Here is a 21,041-nt window from a genome sequence, read left to right as displayed (position 1 = left end):
AATTAAATGTGTGTCCCGCCCATCTCGCATTCTCTCCTTTTTTCCCTTCTTGCAGTCCCCCTCCCCACCTTTTTCTCCTTCGCATGTTATATTTTTTTGATACTAATAATACGAAATTTTTGCGATATTGTACTTCGTATATAAAATAATATGTATAGTATCGTCATGGCAATTTTTATTTATTAGATTTGTGTATCATTTATTATATTGTATCATTCATGTGAGAAAATCAAATTTTCAAAGTTTGAAGAAATTATCTATCTGATGGGTTGCATCGAAATAATATTTCTATAGCTTTTCTTTATTTCTTATCTTTAATCGCGATGGTATAATAATGCTAGTGGTCGCCCTAAATAATTTTTAGACAAGGTGATTCATCGATGCGTAACATGCGGAAACACGCAGTCAAACGGCATTTTGAATGGAGAATTGCGCCGCGTAACGAATCGCAGCGAAAATTGATAAAATATTATTTAATCCACCCCTCCCTTCTTACCTTCGCGCGGGCGCGGCGCAGGAGATAGCATTACTAATTTATTTAAATGGACTTATCTTGCCGAAGCCCCCCCGATAGGAATGTAAATTGGAACTCTCCGAATCAAGGGGGTAATGGCACGAGTAAGATAAAGATATTTTATTGCTTTGTGGTCGGACATATTTAAGCAGGGTCGAAATTCTTTTTTTCCATTGTCAAATCATTCGATAGTTAGAGAGACAAGGAGAGAGAACTCGGCTCCTTTTATTAACTTTCCGTCGTTGCTCGCGAAAATGGGTCTTCGCAGATTAAGAATTCGCGCCACGCCAGCTGCTGATTAAAAGCGAATATATACGATCGCTTCGTCGTAAAGAAAAATGGAAAATAGCGTGAAAAAGTCAACCGCTCCACCTTTTGCTCATCTTTTGCTGAGCTTTCTCTTAGCGATTATAAATTTATATTTTATAAATAATCTTTGTATTATTATATATAATGTTAATACACGTTCTTCAAAAATTTTTTATATATCTCTTTTACATAATTCTTCAGATAAAAAAAAATTATAAAACTATGTACAGTTGGTCTTCCAAAAATCATGATTAAAATATACAGAAAATAATTGTTTCAAATTATTTTAATCGCAAGAGAATTGAAGAAGTGACAATAGAAAAAATCATAATCGCTAGCTTCGTCCAGAAGCTTCAATTAAAATAAGGAAAAAAAATAATATCAAATTAAGCTATAACTACTGCATAATTTCTTATATTAGAGTTTTGAGATGAAACATATGAATATTACGAATAAACTACAAGCAATAACAAGTATCCAATCATTAAATATAAAAAAAGTAAGATATATAACGAGATATGGAAGTTGAGAATGAATGTCTGACTATATATAGCTATAACTACTGCATAATTCCTTATATTAGTTTTGAGATGAAACATATGAATACTACGAATAAAATACAAGCAATAACAAATATCCAATCATTAAATATAAAAAAAAAGTAAATCATGTAACAAGATATAGAAGTTAAGAAAGAATGGCTGACTATATGTAGCTATAACTACTGCCTAATTTTTTATATTAGAGTTTTGAGATAAAACGTATGAATACTACAACTAAAATACAAGCAATAACAAGTATCCAATCATTAAATATAATAAAAAGTAAATCATGTAACAAGATGAAAGTTAGGAAAGAATGTCTGACTATATGTAGCTATAACTACTGCATAATTTTTTATATTAGAGTTTTGAGATGAAACATATGAATGCTATGAATAAAATACAAGCAATAACAAGTATCCAATCATTAAATATAATAAAAAGTAAATCATATAACGAGATGAAAGTTAGGAAAGAATGTCTGACTATATGTAGCTATAACTACTGCTTAATTTTTTATATTAGAGTTTTGAGATGAAACATATAAATACTATGAATAAAATACAAGTAATAACAAGTATCCAATCATTAAATATAAAAAAAGTAAATTATGTAACGAGATATGGAAGTTGAAAATAAATGTCTGACTATATATGTATAGCTATAACTACTGCATAATTGTTTATATTAAAGTTTTGAGATGAAACATATGAATACTACGAATAAAATACAAGCACTAACAAGTATCTAATCATTAAATATAAAAAAAGTAAGATATGTAACGAGATATGGAAGTTGAGAATGAATGTCTGACTATATATAGCTATAACTACTGCATAATTCCTTATATTAGTTTTGAGATGAAACATATGAATACTACGAATAAAATACAAGCAATAACAAGTATCCAATCATTAAATATAAAAAAAGTAAATTATGTAACGAGATATGGAAGTTGAGAATAAATGTCTGACTATATATAGCTATAACTACTGCATAATTTCTTATATTAGTTTTGAGATGAAACATATGAATACTATGAATAAAATACAAGCAATAACAAGTATCCAATCATTAAATATAAAAAAAGTAAATCATGTAACAAGATATAGAAATTAGGAAAGAATGTCTGATTATATGTAGCTGTAACTACTGCATAATTTTTTATATTAGAGTTTTGAGATGAAACATATGAATACTATGAATAAAATGCAAGCAATAACTAGTATCCAATCATTAAATATAAAAAAAGTAAATTATGTAACGAGATATGGAAGTTGAGAATGAATGTCTGACTATATGTAGCTATAACTACTGCATAATTTCTTATAGTAGTTTTGAGATGAAACATATGAATACTACGAATAAAATATAAGCAATAACAAGTATCCAATTATTAAATATAAAAAAAAAAAGTAAATCATGTAACAAGATATAGAAGTTAGAAAAGAATGTCTGATTATATGTAGCTATAACTACTGCATATTTTTTTATATTAGAGTTTTGAGATGAAACATATGAATACTACGAATAAAAGACAAGCATTAACAAGTATCTAATCATTAAATATAAAAAAAGTAAATCATGTAACGAGATGTAGAAGTTGAGAATGAATGCCTGGCTATATGTAGCTATAACTACTGCCTAATTTTTTATATTAGAGTTTTGAGATGAAACGTATGAATACTACGAATAAAATGCAAGCAATAACAAGTATCCAATCATTAAATATAATAAAAAGTAAATCATGTAACGAGATGTAGAAGTTGAGAATGAATGCCTGGCTATATGTAGCTATAACTACTGCATAATTTTTTATATTAGAGTTTTGAGATGAAACATATGAATACTATGAATAAAATACAAGCAATAACAAGTATCCAATCATGAAATATAAAAAAAGTAAATTATATAACAAGATATGGAAGTTGAGAATGAATGTCTGAAACTCACCAAAAGGAAATTGCATTCTTCTCGTCGAAAAATCAATCACTGAAGATATTTCTAGCACCTGAAACATAAAAATGACAGATTTTTTTATTATTAAAATATATAGTATCTTTGTAATTATAAAATCTACATCTTTTCATATCATAGAACACATAGGTATGCATTTTTAGAATATGGCGCCTTATTTGCTCGCTTGTATCCTTAACGACGATGAGCCGCCGTTCGCGCAGCCACTTCTCGCGATGATAAATCTGTGCCACGAGAGCTGCGAAATTCGGGCGGATACGCGTCGACGTCGCGCGACGGCGCAACAAAGAGCAAGCGGCTGCCGAAAAATAACGCGACGAAAAAAAAAAAACAGAGCAAACAGGCGAAACAGAATAAAAATAGAGCAGAATAAAATAGAGCATTGTCGCGCTCGGTGGAGGAGCGGTAGAGGACCGACGAAATAGAAAGGACCGGCCGCGCGAGCGCGGGGCAATAATTCGAAACAAAATGTCAAGCGGGCCCGCCATTGTCGGGCGCGGTGGTGCGGTAGGCGCCAACTAGCACCAACGAGAAAATATCGTCGACAGTAAATCAAGGTGCTCCGGCAGAGGAGAGAGCACGGGGCCCTTTCATCCCTCTGCCGGACGATCCGCTACGGGCGGCCGCACGATCGCGCCGGGGCTGCGCTTCCGTTTTTCATCATACGTACGTCGTAAATAAGCCGAGACGGCTCGCCGCTTCAACGTTTCAAGGTTGCCACCGCGAGCTTCGATCGTCCGTTGCGCTTCGGGGGCAATCAAGCGATGCCCCCTTGAAAATCCGTGATCGAAAATCCATACCGCGAACGCAAGCAAAATAATGATTTGGTTGTAATTAAATGTCTTGAGAAGAGAGTAAAAATTTAGATATTATATCGATATTAATGAAAAACATTTTAATTGCGTTCCTGGGCATAAGTTTTGTCCGTGTAAAAATATATAAGATGTTACTGGCAAAAAAATCTCCTTGTCAAATCTTGAATTCTTTTTCATTCTTCGAGTTGAGAAAAAAACATTAAGATGAGAATAATGATATGCAGGATCAAGGGCGCAATATAAAGATCTTATGAACATTATTAGCATGTCAAACATACGTGTGAAACTCTATGAGCGAATTGCAGCATATGCCCTAGAAAAGCGCTGGCTCGCGCGAACGAAATCGTTTAGCGACGCCTGGTTGACAGCGAAACGCTGCATCGTGAGACCGATGTAAGCTGCGTGTTCGCAGTCAAGTTACATAATCGTATCGAAAGACCGTGACAAAGCAGGAATCGGGGTGGCTGACAATAAAAACAGACATGTACTTAACTCATAAAACGATGCGAGACTCGATTAATTTTTGCATTCTCATATTAATTAAATGTTACATCGAATAATAATGCAATTACTAGTATATATAATCAAATACTAGTATATATAATCAATTTAAAATTTAGAATTTATTCTTTCATGTACAATTTCAAATTAATTTTGAAAATTTCATAAAAGTCGATTTTCTTGTAGAAAAACACGACTTTCTAATTTTTTCTAGAAAAGGATCCAACTTTATGTATGAAGCGAGCAATGACTCATGTGTTCCCTTGCAAAGGTCCCACAGAACCCCCAAAGAAAACGCGTGATCGAAGGCACAATGGTGGAAAGTGATGTGGACGTCAAGACGCGGCTCGTCTGGCGAGAATCGGTAAACCAAAAACTTAATGTCTCGGAACGGACGCCATATTAGCATATCCGCGTCCAATCATCGCCCACGTGGCAAGGGTGCCGTAGCGAATCGGCCCCGGGCTATGACATTATTTCACTGACAGAACAAGCATGCGCGCGATTCTCCACGGGAAGTATCGCTAACAAGAATGAAGAAGGGCGGAGAACCGATCACAGGAAAGAAAGATAGTGATATAGAATGCTCGATTTTTAAATAAAAATATGGAGCCCCGATTTTGCAAAACATCTTCATTTCATTAATTTATATCATTAGCTTTTCAATCAAAAATTAATTATTAATTTATTTATTTTACAAACTTATTATTTATTTTAGAAATTTTCAATAGCTTTTTTCTTTTTCATCTCATCAATAAATGTTAAACATAAACAAACATGATTCATAAAATAATTATTTAATATTAGTTTAAAAATAATTATATTTATAACGCAAAAAAAAATATACAATATATATATGTATATATATATAAAAGATATAGTAAAGCTCAGCTCAAAAATCAGAATTGTGAGAGAAAAATAAGAAAGTTTATAAAGAAAAGCGGAGCAAAGAATTTTGCCATAGTATACAGTGCGAGAAAGAGAACAAGAGAAATGATGGAAAGAGCTGAAGAGATGATGAGAGTCCTCAGGGACCCCTTCGTCGCTTTGTAAGGGATACAACTACCGTCGAGGTCCGGGTGCTTCATGTTATTTATCTTTATGGACCTCGGGCAGAGGGTAAGTACACTTACTTCGGGGGTGGTGAAGGGGCGAGCTTAAGCCGAAACGAGGGCGGTAAGAGATTGTTTGTCGTATTGGCCGCGGTTTCGACGAGCTTAACGTTACCCGTTTAGGGGATTTTGCGGTGACTTTCTCTTGGAAGACAGAGACAGTTGTCTTTCTGAAAGAGATATTTTTTTGTTTCTAACAAAAATAATGTATGTGTGTACAATTCAACAAGTTAACAAGTAAATTTATCTCAACATAATTTGCCAATCAACTATTACACGATTTTATTATGTTCAAAAAAATTCAAATTTTATATATATTTATAATATTTATATTATATATACATATCTTAATAATTTAATATACATATATTATACATTATAATATATATTTTCTACACATATTATTTATGATATTAAAATATTAAATCGAATGTGTGTGTGTGTGTGTGTGTGTCAATAAAATACATAAATTAACATAGCTATTATTTTATTAATTTATATTAAGACAATGCAAGTATTTTTTCCCTTTAATTTAAAAATTTAATAATTTATACACAAAAATATTTTATATAATATAATAATTTATAATATTATTTATATAATTTATATAATTATTTATATAAAATAAGACTTTTCTCTTATTTCTTATAAATAAATTTGAAAGAGATATATAGTTATATGTTATTTTACTCGAACATCAGACGAAATAACAATCGATTCAGATGTCAGGAGGAGGTCTTTGAGTAGCCAGAAATTAATCTATTGCCACGTAATCGGCTTTTGATGATTTAGCACCAAAGAGACAAGAGAAGGACGGACGACGTCTATAAAGCAAAGAGCAAAATCAATTTTATATCTGAAAAGTCAGTGCGAGTCACTATCGTGCCCAACAAATCAGTTAACAAATCTTTTATAAAAAATGATAAAAGAAGTTTTATTTACATTTTTTCTTATGTAAAAATATTTTTTAATAGATATTTACAATAAAAATTAAAGATAATATTAAAAATATCTCTGATTTTTATTATTATAAAAATAAATGTCTTATATAAATATAACTAATGAATTTATGAATTAAACTTAATATTATATAGATAAAAGGACATAAGATACAATATATGGTTTATATATAATATGTGTCACGGATATTCTTTTATTAATTAACAACGATCTGAATTACATACAGTGCTTGCTTATGTACAATGTGATATTTACAACGAAGTGATGCAACGTGATATCTTAATAAAACAATTCTTATAAAACGAAACAGAACGATAGCTTTATAAAGAAGAGATCGATATAATGTTCACTATACAGACTTATATTTTACATTTAATCTTAGAACAACTTTGCATATGTCGCAATATCTTAATATCTCAATATTATTATCGATACGAGACAATTATTGAAGATAATATCGAATTCTTCATTAAACATCCATATGATTTTCTCTTTTCTTTAATCAATATCGATACATCGATATTACTTATATTCTCCTCATTTATAAATGCAATCTCCTTGGTATTAAAAGTTTCACTACGAATATTTACATGCTACTGTGATTATTGCTGTACAGAATACTGCATAAGCTATCTTAATGATTACATCTCTTTTCTCAATTCTTATATAACTCTATTCAAAATCCTATTATATTGAATTACAATGTGAATTATAATTAAACGATTGATTCGATCAGAAATAATATTATTTCTAATTTTACAAACTTTTTGCAAATACTTGTGGACGGACTACTTTCGTACAAATAAAGTTTCTTTGGCAAGGTCGGAAAACGCGGCGCGATAATTCACGTAATTTTCGGACAATATTAAGCCACTCGACGACGGCTTAACCCTATGTTAAGCCGTACACCGTCGGCGGGGGTGAAAACGGAGTGCAGAAAGGGAGGGATGGCGGTGAGGGCGGCTCTTGACGGTGGTTGGAGGCCGGGCTGTATTTAAAACGCGAATGCGCGCCGGCCGATTCGCCATTTGAAGTTAAATGGAGTGTAAATGGCAGATAACAAACCGGCACTGTTTCCGATTACGGCATTCATTGTTTCCTACCATTATGCGCGCTCCGACGGTTTGTGTGTGACGCGGGTTACGGCTTACGATCTATTTATTGCCACGCCGCCTTCACCTCCGTACACACGGCCGAAATGCCCTTTACACGCTTGCATCAACCCCTTTCCCTCCGGCAACACGCAACCCCTCCGCACCCCCGGCCATCCCCGACCACCTTCTCCCCCCTGTCCCCTCCGTTATCATCATCGCATCCGCAATCCACCTCCCGTTTCACCTGCCTGCAGTTATAAATACACGGCAAATATTTTACTTTCTACCCCGTGTGGAAATGGAGTCGTTCGAATGGACCGTATGTAATTTGCAAGTGTATCGAAATACGACCGCGATTATATTTTAGTCTCTGACAATTTTAACACGCTGCTTTTCTCCAAATATGCGTGATTTTAGAATACTTTATTGCTATAGTTGGTTTCTCTCCAGCGCTGTGTTTTTAGAGATCGAATCATTCATTTGAAAAATAATTGTATATTCCTGAATAACTTTAAGTGTTGGATCTATAAAAGAAGAGATAGAAATATCAAATATTCTCTCTCATTGTATTTTTATCGTAACAAGTATAAAAATAAACATAACAGATCTAAATAACATTTAAATATCCACAAATATTTTAAAATATACATATATGCCAGTGATATAAACACGAATTATGCAGACCACTCGTACATATCGTACACATTTCAAATTTTTATATATTTTTGGAAACTGAGAAATGTCAAAATTATGTTCTAGACTTTTAAATTTCTCTTTTATTTGATATATTCCTCTCTTCTCTTCTCAAAGAATTCAAAAACTGTAATTTTTAAGAGGCATAAAACTGTTCCTCATATGGAAATATAATATTCGAATTGAATGTGATATTTAAAAAATGATATCTTATTTATATATTAATTGTGTCTGCAGTAAATATATTAATAATCATTCCTTTTTCTGAAAATTATAAATTGTTGTGTTTCTCAAATTGATTAATTCAATTATTATTCGCTCAGCACAACAAGAATAATTATAATTATTTAATAATATCTAATAATCTTTTATCTTAATAATCTTTTAATTAAAGTATATATTGTTAATTTATTTACATTTCACTCTTTTTCTCTCAAAGTATGAATAATTCTTACTTTACTTATTTTAAAGAGTAAAACATATTTACAAATTGTTCCTACCTAATATTGACTAGACAGGGAATGTCTTGATCGCAGTGCGTGAGTTAAACTAGAGTACATCAACCGACGCAGATATTAATTTCTCTATAGACATTAAAATTTTTTTATCGTAGACGCGTATACAATGTAAGTGCCGCAATAATACATCTATACATAATGTCGCAGATTCATTGAGCCGTCTTTTATCCACGAGTTCTTTGCTCACTTTTAAACTGATTTTTATTTAACGAGAATTTGTCATAAATTGTTAATTTTCTATATTAAGAATACGTCTGTAACTAATCCTTAAACAGTATAAATCTGTCGAAACAAAATTCGCTTTAAATTAAATAAAAAATGAGATTTTATCACATATATTTGCATATTGTTGAAATTTAATTTCTGGGAAAATTTTTTATTTTTAATTACTTATTATTTAAATGATTTGTCGACGCTGTTTTCTGAAATTAACTTTTTAATAATTTTATTTAAAAAATACATAGATAAAAAATATCTCAATAAATCTGCACAACGCATATATATATTTGATAGAAGAGAGATGTGCAAAAATTTATTTAACCACAACTACCGAGAAGATGATTAGATTTGTATACCTCCGATACGTAGTTCAAACGTGTTTTTTTTTTTTTCCGCAAGAAGCGATATCTCGATTTCTTTCTCAATTGATAAACGATAAACAACAATTTTATCGTTATTACCTAAGAACCTAAGTCAATAACCTGCTGCTTCCCGTTATCCATCGATTCAATTCTCAAAGGAATAGCCAGCCGTTAGAATCTTGTCCTCGGTCGGCAATTTTCGTCGTCACTTACTGTGAACAGAAGTTGCCCTCCTCTTGACCTCAACCTGCTCGACGATACCGTCGCTCTCCTTGTCCTGATGAGCGGTCATGTGTCTGGTGAGATGGTGCCTTTCGCGAAAGCTCTCGTCGCAGACCGGACATCTGAGCTTCTCTTCCCTCCTTCTCCTTGCCGACTCGCCTATGGTCTCACTCTTGTGATGAGAGCGCATGTGGTAAACCAAGTCGGAGGTCATCCGGAACGACAGATTGCATTTGGCGCAGACGTTCTGCGCCGGCAAGGCCAGAGCAGCGAACGACGGCGGCAAAAGGCCGGCCACTCCAGCGGCCGTGGCCAGAAATCGCGGTCTGGCGAGAGCGTCTGCCATCGGTGGGAAAACAGAGATGGGATTGTAGGAAAGATTAGGATAGACTGGCGGAAGATCCGGTCGGAAAGTGGGCACCTTCGGACTGGGTATCTTGGGCGGCTGAGCAATCTGCGGGATCTTCAGGTTCTCCAACAATCCCGACTGACCGGTCTCCGCTCCCATTGTCAAAAATGGATATGCCATCTTGGTGGGAAACGGCGCGTACTTGTAACTCGCCGCACCAGCCAACGACACCACCGGTGGACTGATGCTGCTCTGATAGCTAGCGCGATCGTCCGGCGATATCGACGACCTGGGTGACGCTTGGCTGTCGTCGTTGAAGCCGTTTCGTTGTCCTGCCAGGTTGACCTTTGTAAAGGCACTGCGAGATTCGCCGTGGCGATCGGTCACGCAGGGGATACCAGTCTCGTAGACCTTCGCGCAAGATAAGACCGAAGGATCCGCTGATTCCGGGCAGGTGGTCAGCATAGAGTGATGACTGACGTAAGTGGGCGGACTAGGAGTCTTTTGAAGCCGACCGCCACCGGTCGGCGCGTATCTCCTTCCGTCGGTGTCCGGGGAAAGTCTCGACAAGGTCGGCGTCAAGGTTCTCGGCGACACGTAGGGTGGACTCAGTGAGTTCTCCGTGCATTGCAACATTCTCCTTCTTTCCGAGCCGCCGGAATCGTTGTCGTAGTGCTTGATGGTGAGATTCTGCGGCAGCCTGTCAGAATCCAAGACGTTATCAACGGAGATATCATCTCGCGGACGCTCCTTTCGACTGGATATCAATCGCAACTTTTCGTTTTGACGACGTGCCAGATTCTCGTCGGGCGCTACCAGAAAGGCAACATCGAAGGAGCGCTTGCTAGCACGCTGAAGAGGGTACGAGGCATCGGGTGTCACATCGCTGATAGACGCGGGGCACGTCGACGTCAATGTCGTCGTAGCCGGCGTCGAGGTCGCGGGGGCGGCGCGATCGATGCCACCCGTGCGATCTTCCATTGTCATCCTGCTCGCTCCGGATGATCGACCTGCGAAACAATGACGGAGGGTGGACAATGAGTGTTAACGTCGCATTGGCGTGAAGTGATTGATCGCTCAAGATTCGATACACTTGGTCCAGCTGTCCTACATTCGAGGAGCATAAATCGGAGTAAAGCAAGATTGGTATCATCAGGATAGTCGAGAAACGATGCAGTACGAGGTATGTGTTTCTTTATTTGAACGAAATGTAAAATAATGGAAATAAGATTTTTATATCTAATGCAATAAAATTTAAAAAGATGTTCTTATGCTTGTCATAAAATAAATTCAATAAATATAAATTTTATAAATAAATATATTCGATTGAAAATAAAATATCGAAATAACATATGATCGAAAATATGAGATTTTCAGAAAATTAGCAATTTGAATAGACAATTTAATATTTAATTTTTTATCTAGTAATGCATTCACGACTTATTTTTATTGATTAAAACATATGTCGCAATCAAACTTTATTTTTTAAAAATATCAATATACATGTTAAAAATTGATATACGATTCATATGCAACTTGCTATTTATATAAAATTATTATCATAGAAAAATGTCAGTTTTATATAAAAATTTGTTGTGATTTTAAAACAAGACGAATATTCGTATAAGATAATGATAGAGAGAACGTAAAATCATATTTTATTATATAATTACATTATTTTTTTAAATTATAGGATATGATACGACTTATTTCCATTATTCATTATTTTTTAATAATTAATTTCCGTCGAAAATCAATGTCATATAAGTTAAGTTTCAATAATATATAAGAACATTAACTCGAAGAACATTAATTAGTAATTAATCGACTATTCCATAATGATATTAGAAAACAATACACCTCAAATATTTAAAAATAAAATAATCCAACAATGTAATTTAAAATATCTAAGAAACTTTTAAACATTTTCTGAAAGTCATTTAAAAAATAAATATTTTTTAAAAGTCTTGAGAACTCATTTTAAATATTGTGTATTCTATTATATATAATTATATATATATATACCTTAGAGAATAAAAATTACTTACCGGATTGGCAAGTGTTCTTCCAAACACACGCGGCTACACTAGTAGCTGGATCACGTTTTCCATCCCTTAGGGTGCTTCTTCGATCTTCTCTAAGACATTAGATCGCACTTTTTATCACAAAGCTGTTTCGCCAAAACCGATTCTCGCGAGCATGCGAGCTCGTGAGGCAACAAGAGACGAAATCAACCCTTTAACCGGAATCACCGATCCGGTGTACAGTCCGGGGTGCACTAAAGTGGCGAACACTCGGAGCCGTATCGGCTGTTCGCGTTAAAATGAGAGTGTCGTTCGCGCATCCCCCGTATTTAGGGGTAGCCGTCGCAGAGGGTAGCGCGATCGTGGCAGGTGGAGGCGCAACGAGGGTGGCACCGGCCAATGGCGACGTTCGCAATGTTATACGGGGGTGGAGCGTAGCAAAGGGGTGAACATATTCGCTCGTCGGGATGCGTCTGCTAACAGCATCCAGACCACGCCTACATATTTCAGGTTCGACACATGTGCCCAGGATTGTCGTCGTCGTCGTCGTCGTCGTCGTCGGCGTCGTCGTCGGCTCTTGCCACCCCCTTTCCCTCCACCCGGCTCTGCCTTACCCTCTCCGCGTTGCGCAACGCGTTCCGCAGAATTCCGCTTTGCCAGGGTGACGAAGGGGATGGCAACAGAGAGGAGGGGAATTGGTACGACCGGAGGCTGTAATTCAGTCTGACAAACGATCTTGAATATTTTTAACGCCCGCGTCCCGATCTCCGTTCCTTTTTTATGGCCAACTCATGGCTATATTCGACGTTCGGCAGACGACCCGGGTCTGCCGATGAAGATACGATGACGACGGGGCGAATCCGTTTGAGAAACTTCGAAAATTGTTTCACGAAAGCTTATCAATTATATCGTAAATTGACTGACAAATATGCATATTTATAAATTGTATTATTTTCGTTTTCCACACATATTAATTATTTTCTTTCCTTTAATTAATTTTGCAGTTAATTATAAGTAACGCATTTTCGACTTCATTCACGAATTTTTTCTCGATTTGTTCTTAACTATTTTTCTGTGTGCTTATATTATTATTTTAATTTTGAGTGTATTTTCAAAATACGAATTTTTGCAAATCGATTCATTTAATCGTTTTCATAAAATTCCGTAAACTTCGAAATAAGTCAAGACGGGTGGCATCGTAGTTTCATGTCGGAAAAAAAATACAAATACTCCCGATACAAGCGGATAAAGTGAGTAAAAACCTGCTACGGAGCCAATAGGCGATCAATCATACGCCGGTGATCTATTTTACCGGGCATGTGAGAGCCGTCGATTTCTTACGCGATTCCCGAGATCCTGGCAAATCCTACGGGGAATGCCGCGAGGTTAAAGGACATTAACTTCTTGATTGAGTCGGCAAAAAGTTGTAATGACTTTTCGATTGGCGCTATCCTGTATCCGGTGCCGAGACTTGTGAACTAGTATTTACAGAAGAATGTCATCGTTTCTTCTATCTCTTATACAGGATACTTTAGAAATACTGGGAGAGATTCTTGTCTTTTTTTTTACTCACCGATACTGAACATCGGAATAAGAAAAGTGACAGAGTTACGTCTCTCAGTATACAAAAATAAATGATTAAGAAGTTACTCTGTAATGAAAATTAAAAGATTCGATCGCGCGAAACATAATCTCGATAATACGATAAACTCGAACGCCTCGGCGAGATGCTCTCGGCAATGATTCTTCGGCGATTCACGCGCGGAATAAATTAAACGATCCGCCTCATGTGCAGCAGATAGCGCAATACGCGACAGTCTAATCCTAATTCGGAGTCGTAAAGTCGCGGGGGAATCGTTACGACGACGTTACATGTGACACGCGTCGCACGACGGGGCGGCTACGAAACGTCTCTGTATCTTAGCACAGCCATTCCTGGATTATGAACTATATTTATTGCCGATCATATACAGCACCATTCCCCGTGAACTCGGAGAGATGGCGATATACCAATCTCTAATTCCATTTTACACCTTTCTGCCTCGCTTCGCGTAAAACAATATTTTTAAGAGAAGAATCTTAACTTTTTCATTCTTCTTTTTTTCTTATAAAATGATAATAATAAACCAAATAACACACAAAAGAGATGTAGTGTAAATTTTGATTGATTGTAAATTGCTTCTGCTTAAAAAAAAAAAAGAGTAACAATTTTAATGAATGGGTCTATACTTAAATTCTAAAAACTGCTGAAAATTGATTAATTTAAGTGATGATACATATCACATATTCTCTTCTCGCGTCACATTTCCTTTTTCTACTATTTTATTCTACCTCTATTCTCACGAAATTGTAACGCGCAAACTGCAAATTCGTCTCACTTAGTTTACAATCTAAATCACTCGAGTAGAAAAATACGTTGCGCGCGTGAGAATCGCCACCGTCTGCCCATGTTATCCTGCAAATCGGCCAGAAAGAGGGCAAGTTTGGCGTTGCCTAATTCGACCAAGTTAAACGCACGAGCGGGCGAGCCGACGGCGTTCGACACGTGGCAGACACGCGTGAGCTGTTAACACCGAGCGTGGCTACGTCGAAGGGCCGTTTAACACCGACGCTGGGTGTCATAGGGCACTTTAATATTTAAGAGAGTATCTGTTACATAGGTCCACTAACTGGACACCTTACATGATGCGAATACTTCGGCTCGATTGACTTCTGTACGAGAGAAATTAATACGTCATCAAGCGAATGTTTCCGGGATCACGGATTTATGCGAGAATTATAAGAAAATTTAATTATTTAGGAGTTTTCGAAAATAAAAAATAAGAAAAAAATATATTTTTAACTTTTCAATCGTTAATTAATTTATATCGAATAATTTATACAAATTTCGATATGAAAATACGTGTATTCATTGCATATATATGTATTTATCTGAAAACAAATCGTCGTAAAAATTCTGGAAGTATTTTAATTACGTTAAAATAAATTTTTTATATGAATTTTTCCCTTTTTTTAAAGTGTGGCGAAAGTCTACTTCCTGCGTTATTAAACTTGTTTTTTTTTTTGTAGTGTTTTATGCGATGCTTTGCGCTTCGCAAAAGAAGTAATGTCATCCACTTCTCGCATCGCTGACGCGGCTGCAAGTGCAGTGCGCATTTCTGTCGGGGCCGCACGGTGATAAATATGCAGTCGATGCAGTTGATGAGAAAAGGTCGTTTATCAATCACCCATTAACGCAGCCCCGCCGAAAACCTGCTCGCCTCTGAGCCATATTTCACAGAATCATCGCGATTCCCTTCTGGCCGCTTTGGTCGCACGCTCGGTTTTCCATTAAAATTTACCATCCGTGTTGTTCAAAAGCAAGAAACGTATAGAAGCCAAAATTTTTATCAGTACTCGATCGAATCATTTAATCAATAGTTAAATATTGATGAAACTATCATAATAATCTGTCGATTTTCTCTTTTGCAAGAATTTGAAAAAACACAATAATAAAAAAAATCAAAGAATTATAAATTGGAAATATTAAAAATCAGTAGAATTCAAAATATTTTAAAACTTCATCAATTTAAATATTTAAAGACATAAAAATTCTGAAAATTACATAGCTAAGTTATATTGAACAGATTTTATGTATGTGAACACTATATCTCTTGTCTCTATATTTGTATAAATTGTAATTTATTTGACCCTTTTGCAGATTTGTATAAAACGAAATATACGCGGAATAAGAAAATACGGTGAGAGATGAGAAAAGGTTAGTGCCTCTTCAGGAATTCTTGAAACAGGGTGGTCTCGGCCTGACAAATTGAATGTGCGATAAGTTCAGAGGATTGTTGAAATAACTGGGCGTGGTATACATACTCACAGAGTGAGAGGAGGAGAGATTGCCGAGATGAGTGCGGGAGATTCAGATTTTACGGACATTTAGGCGATTCCTTGACTTATAGCCGGGACCATGCATACCAAATGAATCGACTGTGCTATTTAAACGCACTCTCGTAATTTTGCTGTGCCGAAATTCTTGCGGAACGAAATATCTCCATTAAAAACAAACATTGAACGGATATTATCGATAATTTGTGTAGCAAAAACGGCCTTTCATATTCTAACAATTTATTAAATCTTCAGATGTTTTATCGAAGTTGATTAAAATTGTCTTATAAGTAAACTGCATTCGCGCGACGATATCCTTTGGCAACGTCTTACCTACAGCATCAGAATTCTCAACGCCATTCTTCCCCCCACGCATCTCCCCCTATCTATCCATCTATCTGTTCTACGAGAGAAGTTTGTCCCGCTCTCTTGTTGATATCGTTCCAGCGATATCGAGTCGCGCACGCGTTCTCTCTCTCGCTTTCTCTCTCTTTCCCACTCCCTCTTTCTCTCTCTCTCTTCCTCTCTGCGGTTGCTCCGGGGAATTTAATTCTATTCCATTCGAAGCAGCGTCTAAGATGCCACCTTCGGCTCTTATCTCTGTGCACACGGTGGGTTGCGCGTGGCGGTTGCTTATGTGTTACGTGAATACCTTACCTAAATGCCGCCGTCGCGGGAGAAACGTCCCTTGCGTGCCCGTTTCGCGAAGCACTCACCCCCGAGCGGGTGAGCAGCGTCGCGCGAGGGAGTCGACCGAGGAAAATTAATGCGACTTCCAGCCGGGCGCTATCGGACGCCGCTATCTCGCGCCTCGACCGCGCGCCGTAAACGTGAGCCGCCTAGACGAGAAGTTCCCGAATTTAAGCGACGAAATCGCGCCGAAAGTGGTGCGCGATCGTGACTTTACGTGGACGGAGAACGCGCCGCGATATCTCTCTTAAAGCGTTTTCCTTGGCGAATAGTTGCGTCTGTTCTCAGAATAGTTCTTGAGGAATTTAACTATTTCCGTCCGTCCGTCTCTCTTGAATTTTGCTATCGTATAAATAACTTTACGTATTTGATTGAAAAAAAAAATTATTTCAAAGATTAATTTTTATAAAATGTCTCGATGTGTTCTTGAAATGCATAGAATGTATAGAATGTATAATATCTTGCTTACATCTGTTGTCAGAATACCACGTCTATCTCTGCTAAAACCGAGAGCATATAATGGAACGAAGAAATTAACGGGTAGATACTAAGCTGCTCGTTTATCATAAGGATGACTCGGTGGACCAGAGTGCCATGTGCTCTTAAGTGCGTTCTGTTAACGCCAGTTTAATTCGTATTGATGATGGTAGAGAAAAGAGAGAAAAAGATGGGCTAACGTGTGTATCGACGAAATGTTCGACGCGCATTCGTTATCTATAATTTCACAATAAAAATCGCGAATTCCTATCGAATATACCAACAGTTTTCCATTCATAATTAACAATTTAGTAAAAGTAATACTTGTATCATTCACAATTAGAATAATTATATTTTGTTAATAATTTTTTATTTACTTTATCTTTACCTATATATTTTATTCTGCAATTATTAATCGTAACAATAATTAAATATCTTTAATACAAATATCACTTTCTATTTGCAATTAAAATTTGAACGATCGTTAGTCATAATGTGAATAAGAGTGAGTAAATATTCTGAGAAGATCATTTACGAATAACTACAAATATTCCCTCATTAATACTTAATGTTAAGATGCAATGTCCCTGTCCGCGTAATGTGGGTCAAAATTTGCGAAAATTTCGCACATGGCAAAATCTCTCGTTGACAATTTTATGATTATATTTGTCGAAATCTTTTAGCCTGCTACTCCCGGGGGTCGATCAGTCGGTCGGTCGGTCGGTTGATTCTTCCCTTCCGCGGCGGCCGAGAAGTCGGTTGTAGATAGGGGGTTGAAGAAAGGTTGGCGTAGAGGAAGGTGGAGAAGGGAGTTATTAGAATGGTCCGGAAAAGATGGCGCGGAGTCGCTCCGTATTTTTATACTGTATGGCCGCTGCTTTGCATAATCCCGCACTTAGCTCGCTCGTCCCGAGATGCCGGCTCGCGCTATGCAGATCTCTCCACCGCGCTGAAAACCCGAACCTACCGAGCGTTTCGCCGTTCCGACGAATGATGGACGACGCCGGGAGACCCACCGAGGGATTCACTCTCGTGACTTCTTTCCTCTCGAGGAGGACGCGCGTTTTAGCCGGAATGACGGGCGAATCGTGCGACTACCTTTTCACTGCGTTTGCGTTTCTACGACGCACGAGACGGATATCAATACATATACAATTCGCAATTAAAATAGAACGTTAAGACACATTGCTTACTAATATATTTCTGCCTAATTTACGTTTAAAATACAATCGACTATTTAGCGAGTTTTATCTCTATTTGTTATATTTTTCCAAAACTGTGTTTATTTACTATCATTAAATGCACAATTTATTTATCTCGAAAAAATGTTGTCAATAGTTTTTAAAGAATATGATTAACAATAAGAATCCTTTTACGAACTAGTTTCTGCAGAAATGGAAATAGATAGCCAAAAAGCTATAATAGACAAAAAATGATAAGATAATTATATGATCAATAAGTCAATTCTTTCTTTTTTTCTCGAGCTCCTCTAAACTATATCAAATTTTCTCAGCATACCCAAGTTCCATATCAAAAAGATCATTACTTTGAAGATTCAAAGAGAATAAACTAAAAAAGTCCCATCAACTTTAAAGTGGTTTAAAGCACTTATTTATGCCACGCGAAACGGATGGACTGAGATACATCATGAGACTGTACTATACTTCCTGAACCAATGTCGCGGAACATTTGTCACGACGTTCCGCTCGCTCCGAGGATCAACTGCGAACTCTCCGGCTGCTCTCACGGGCGGAGATGTCTCATTTGCACCGAGAAATCGCATCTTTCCTTCACCGCCACCAAGTCTCTCTATATCGCGTCACCCTGCTATGAGAGAGAGAAAGACGAACCGAGAAAGAGAAGAAGAGAACGCGCGGCGTCATCAATCTTAGCGCGAAAAGACCCAGGACGAGCTTCGCGTTGCTCTGGATCTCACAGATGCGACCTTGATTCTTTTCCGGCATTCCCTAGAGATACCGACGTAGATTAAGTCTGGTCTCGCGAGTAATTTGTCCGAGTCTCTCGATTCTCGACCCGTCTTCGACATGCTCGATGCGTCGAAACCAAACGAACACCTGTGCTCTCCCTTATTCAAGAAGAATCATGAACTACAACGATGTCGTGATTTTTACTCAATCGCGAATCCTTACATTCTGAGCTTTATATTTCGTATAATATTATATATGCATTTCTGGTAATGTTTGTCAAAGAATCCACAATTATAAGTTGACAGAATTCGAGATGAAATTTTATTACTTCTTCGATAAAAATGTAGTAAAATGAAAAAGTAATTCTCTTTTCATTCCGATTAATTTCCGAATAATAATTTGACAATTTTTACAAATCTTTGATAAAATTATTTACATGTATCGACATTTAGATAACAAAATTTTTTTCCTGAAATAAATGCAAGATGCATATTTATGAATCTTGAATAAACATATAGCAGAAAGAATCGCAAACGTGTACTCTACGTCGGAAACTGCAAAATACTCGCCGAGAAGTTGAGAAATAAGATAGAAACTAGATATCCCACAAAAGTCGCCCGCATGATTTAACTTTGCGAAGAAACAAAGTTTCCAACTCAGATTGCAAGTCCTTTTCAAGGAAGTACAAGACGGAATCTTACGACAGAAACATGACATTAATAAAAATCAGAAATATCGTAGTGCCATATATTAGTTGGTCGCCTTTAGAACCAGTGAGATGTTATTGGAATTTTAACATTCTAATCGAAACTTAACGTCCCATTGAGACTTCCCGTATATCTTCTACGATACCCATCGTGAACTTAAACTTTTCTCGTTATATTCAGAACATATTTTATAATTGCGAAATATCGATACAATAACTCGATCGTGTTCGAGCGAACGCAGAGAGAACGCAATGGAGAATTTTCAGAGATTGCTCGCGACGGAACGCATGCATGATCGGCACATATGCTCGTTCATACATACATATGTATCTCGACGTGATGCGTGAAGAACATCGCATACGTCACTCGGTTTTCCTGCGACAGTCAGGCCATGTCATGCATATTCCGCGAGCGAGAACAAATCGAACACTCGCACCCTCCTGACATTTCGATTGGCGTCGGATTTTATCTGCGTATACGCGACGTTCTCTAAAAGTTCATTGTCAGAATAATATTGTGTATGTTTTTCATTAAAACAAAATCTGAAAACAAATAGATAATTTCGGTTCTCTCTGTGTATAATCGATACGTTTATTTTTTGATACGTATAATTTTATCGATATTTGTAAATATGTATTTCAAATATGTGCAAAATGCAACTGTGTAAATCAAATATGTGATATGTTGCAAAATATGTATTTCATAAATTCGTATTTTTAACAAATATATTAATATTGAATTACTGCAATAGTATATACAAATTTTATATTTATCTTACACAATTTCAATGTTTGCAATATAATAAATGAGTGAAGATTCATATATTTGATAATCTAATATATTTAATAATTAGAATTATAGATAATATTTTTCTGCAAAATATTAATATGCAATTCTTCCAGTAAAAATGGATGAATTGTATGTATATAAATTTTCTATTTTCTTCCAAATTAAAAAAAAACATACACAATGCATTTATATATATTTTTTTAACAGATTTTCTTTGTTAGGATTCGGACATGAATGAAAGTGATGAAGCCACGGTGTCCGTAGATCGTAAATTCGTAGAACATATTTCGCGAATGCATTTACGCCCGAGCATATGTACGAGATATCGAGTTTCGCTATCTCTTGATCCGCCGATTGTCCATC

General features: G+C 36.2%; 2 protein-coding genes across 2 annotated transcripts in view; both read right to left on the bottom strand.

The window, feature by feature from the left end:
- The window catches only part of LOC145943947 (uncharacterized), a 136,924-nt gene that overhangs the window by 93,381 nt on the left and 22,502 nt on the right, over nucleotides 1-21,041 (bottom strand). The window contains exon 5 of the mRNA XM_083051866.1: nucleotides 3,319-3,376. Within this exon, the coding sequence (XP_082907992.1) occupies nucleotides 3,319-3,376 (58 nt within the window). The remainder of the gene's footprint in view (nucleotides 1-3,318; nucleotides 3,377-21,041) is intronic.
- Nucleotides 9,452-12,484, bottom strand: LOC145943648 (uncharacterized). The gene is made up of 2 exons (XM_083051334.1): nucleotides 12,236-12,484; nucleotides 9,452-11,197 (listed from the first exon to the last, which is right to left on the bottom strand). The coding sequence occupies exon 2, from the start codon at nucleotides 11,172-11,174 to the stop codon at nucleotides 9,822-9,824; it is 1,353 nt and encodes a 450-aa protein (XP_082907460.1). The 5' UTR covers nucleotides 11,175-11,197; nucleotides 12,236-12,484; the 3' UTR covers nucleotides 9,452-9,821.

The sequence above is a fragment of the Prenolepis imparis genome, unplaced genomic scaffold, assembly GCF_030444845.1.
Source record: "Prenolepis imparis isolate NDT839.2.m4 unplaced genomic scaffold, iyPreImpa1.0 SCAF_12, whole genome shotgun sequence".
Lineage (NCBI taxonomy): Eukaryota > Metazoa > Arthropoda > Insecta > Hymenoptera > Formicidae > Prenolepis > Prenolepis imparis.
Note: the sequence above shows the minus strand (reverse complement) of the source record. Positions and strands in the feature narration are given on the sequence as shown.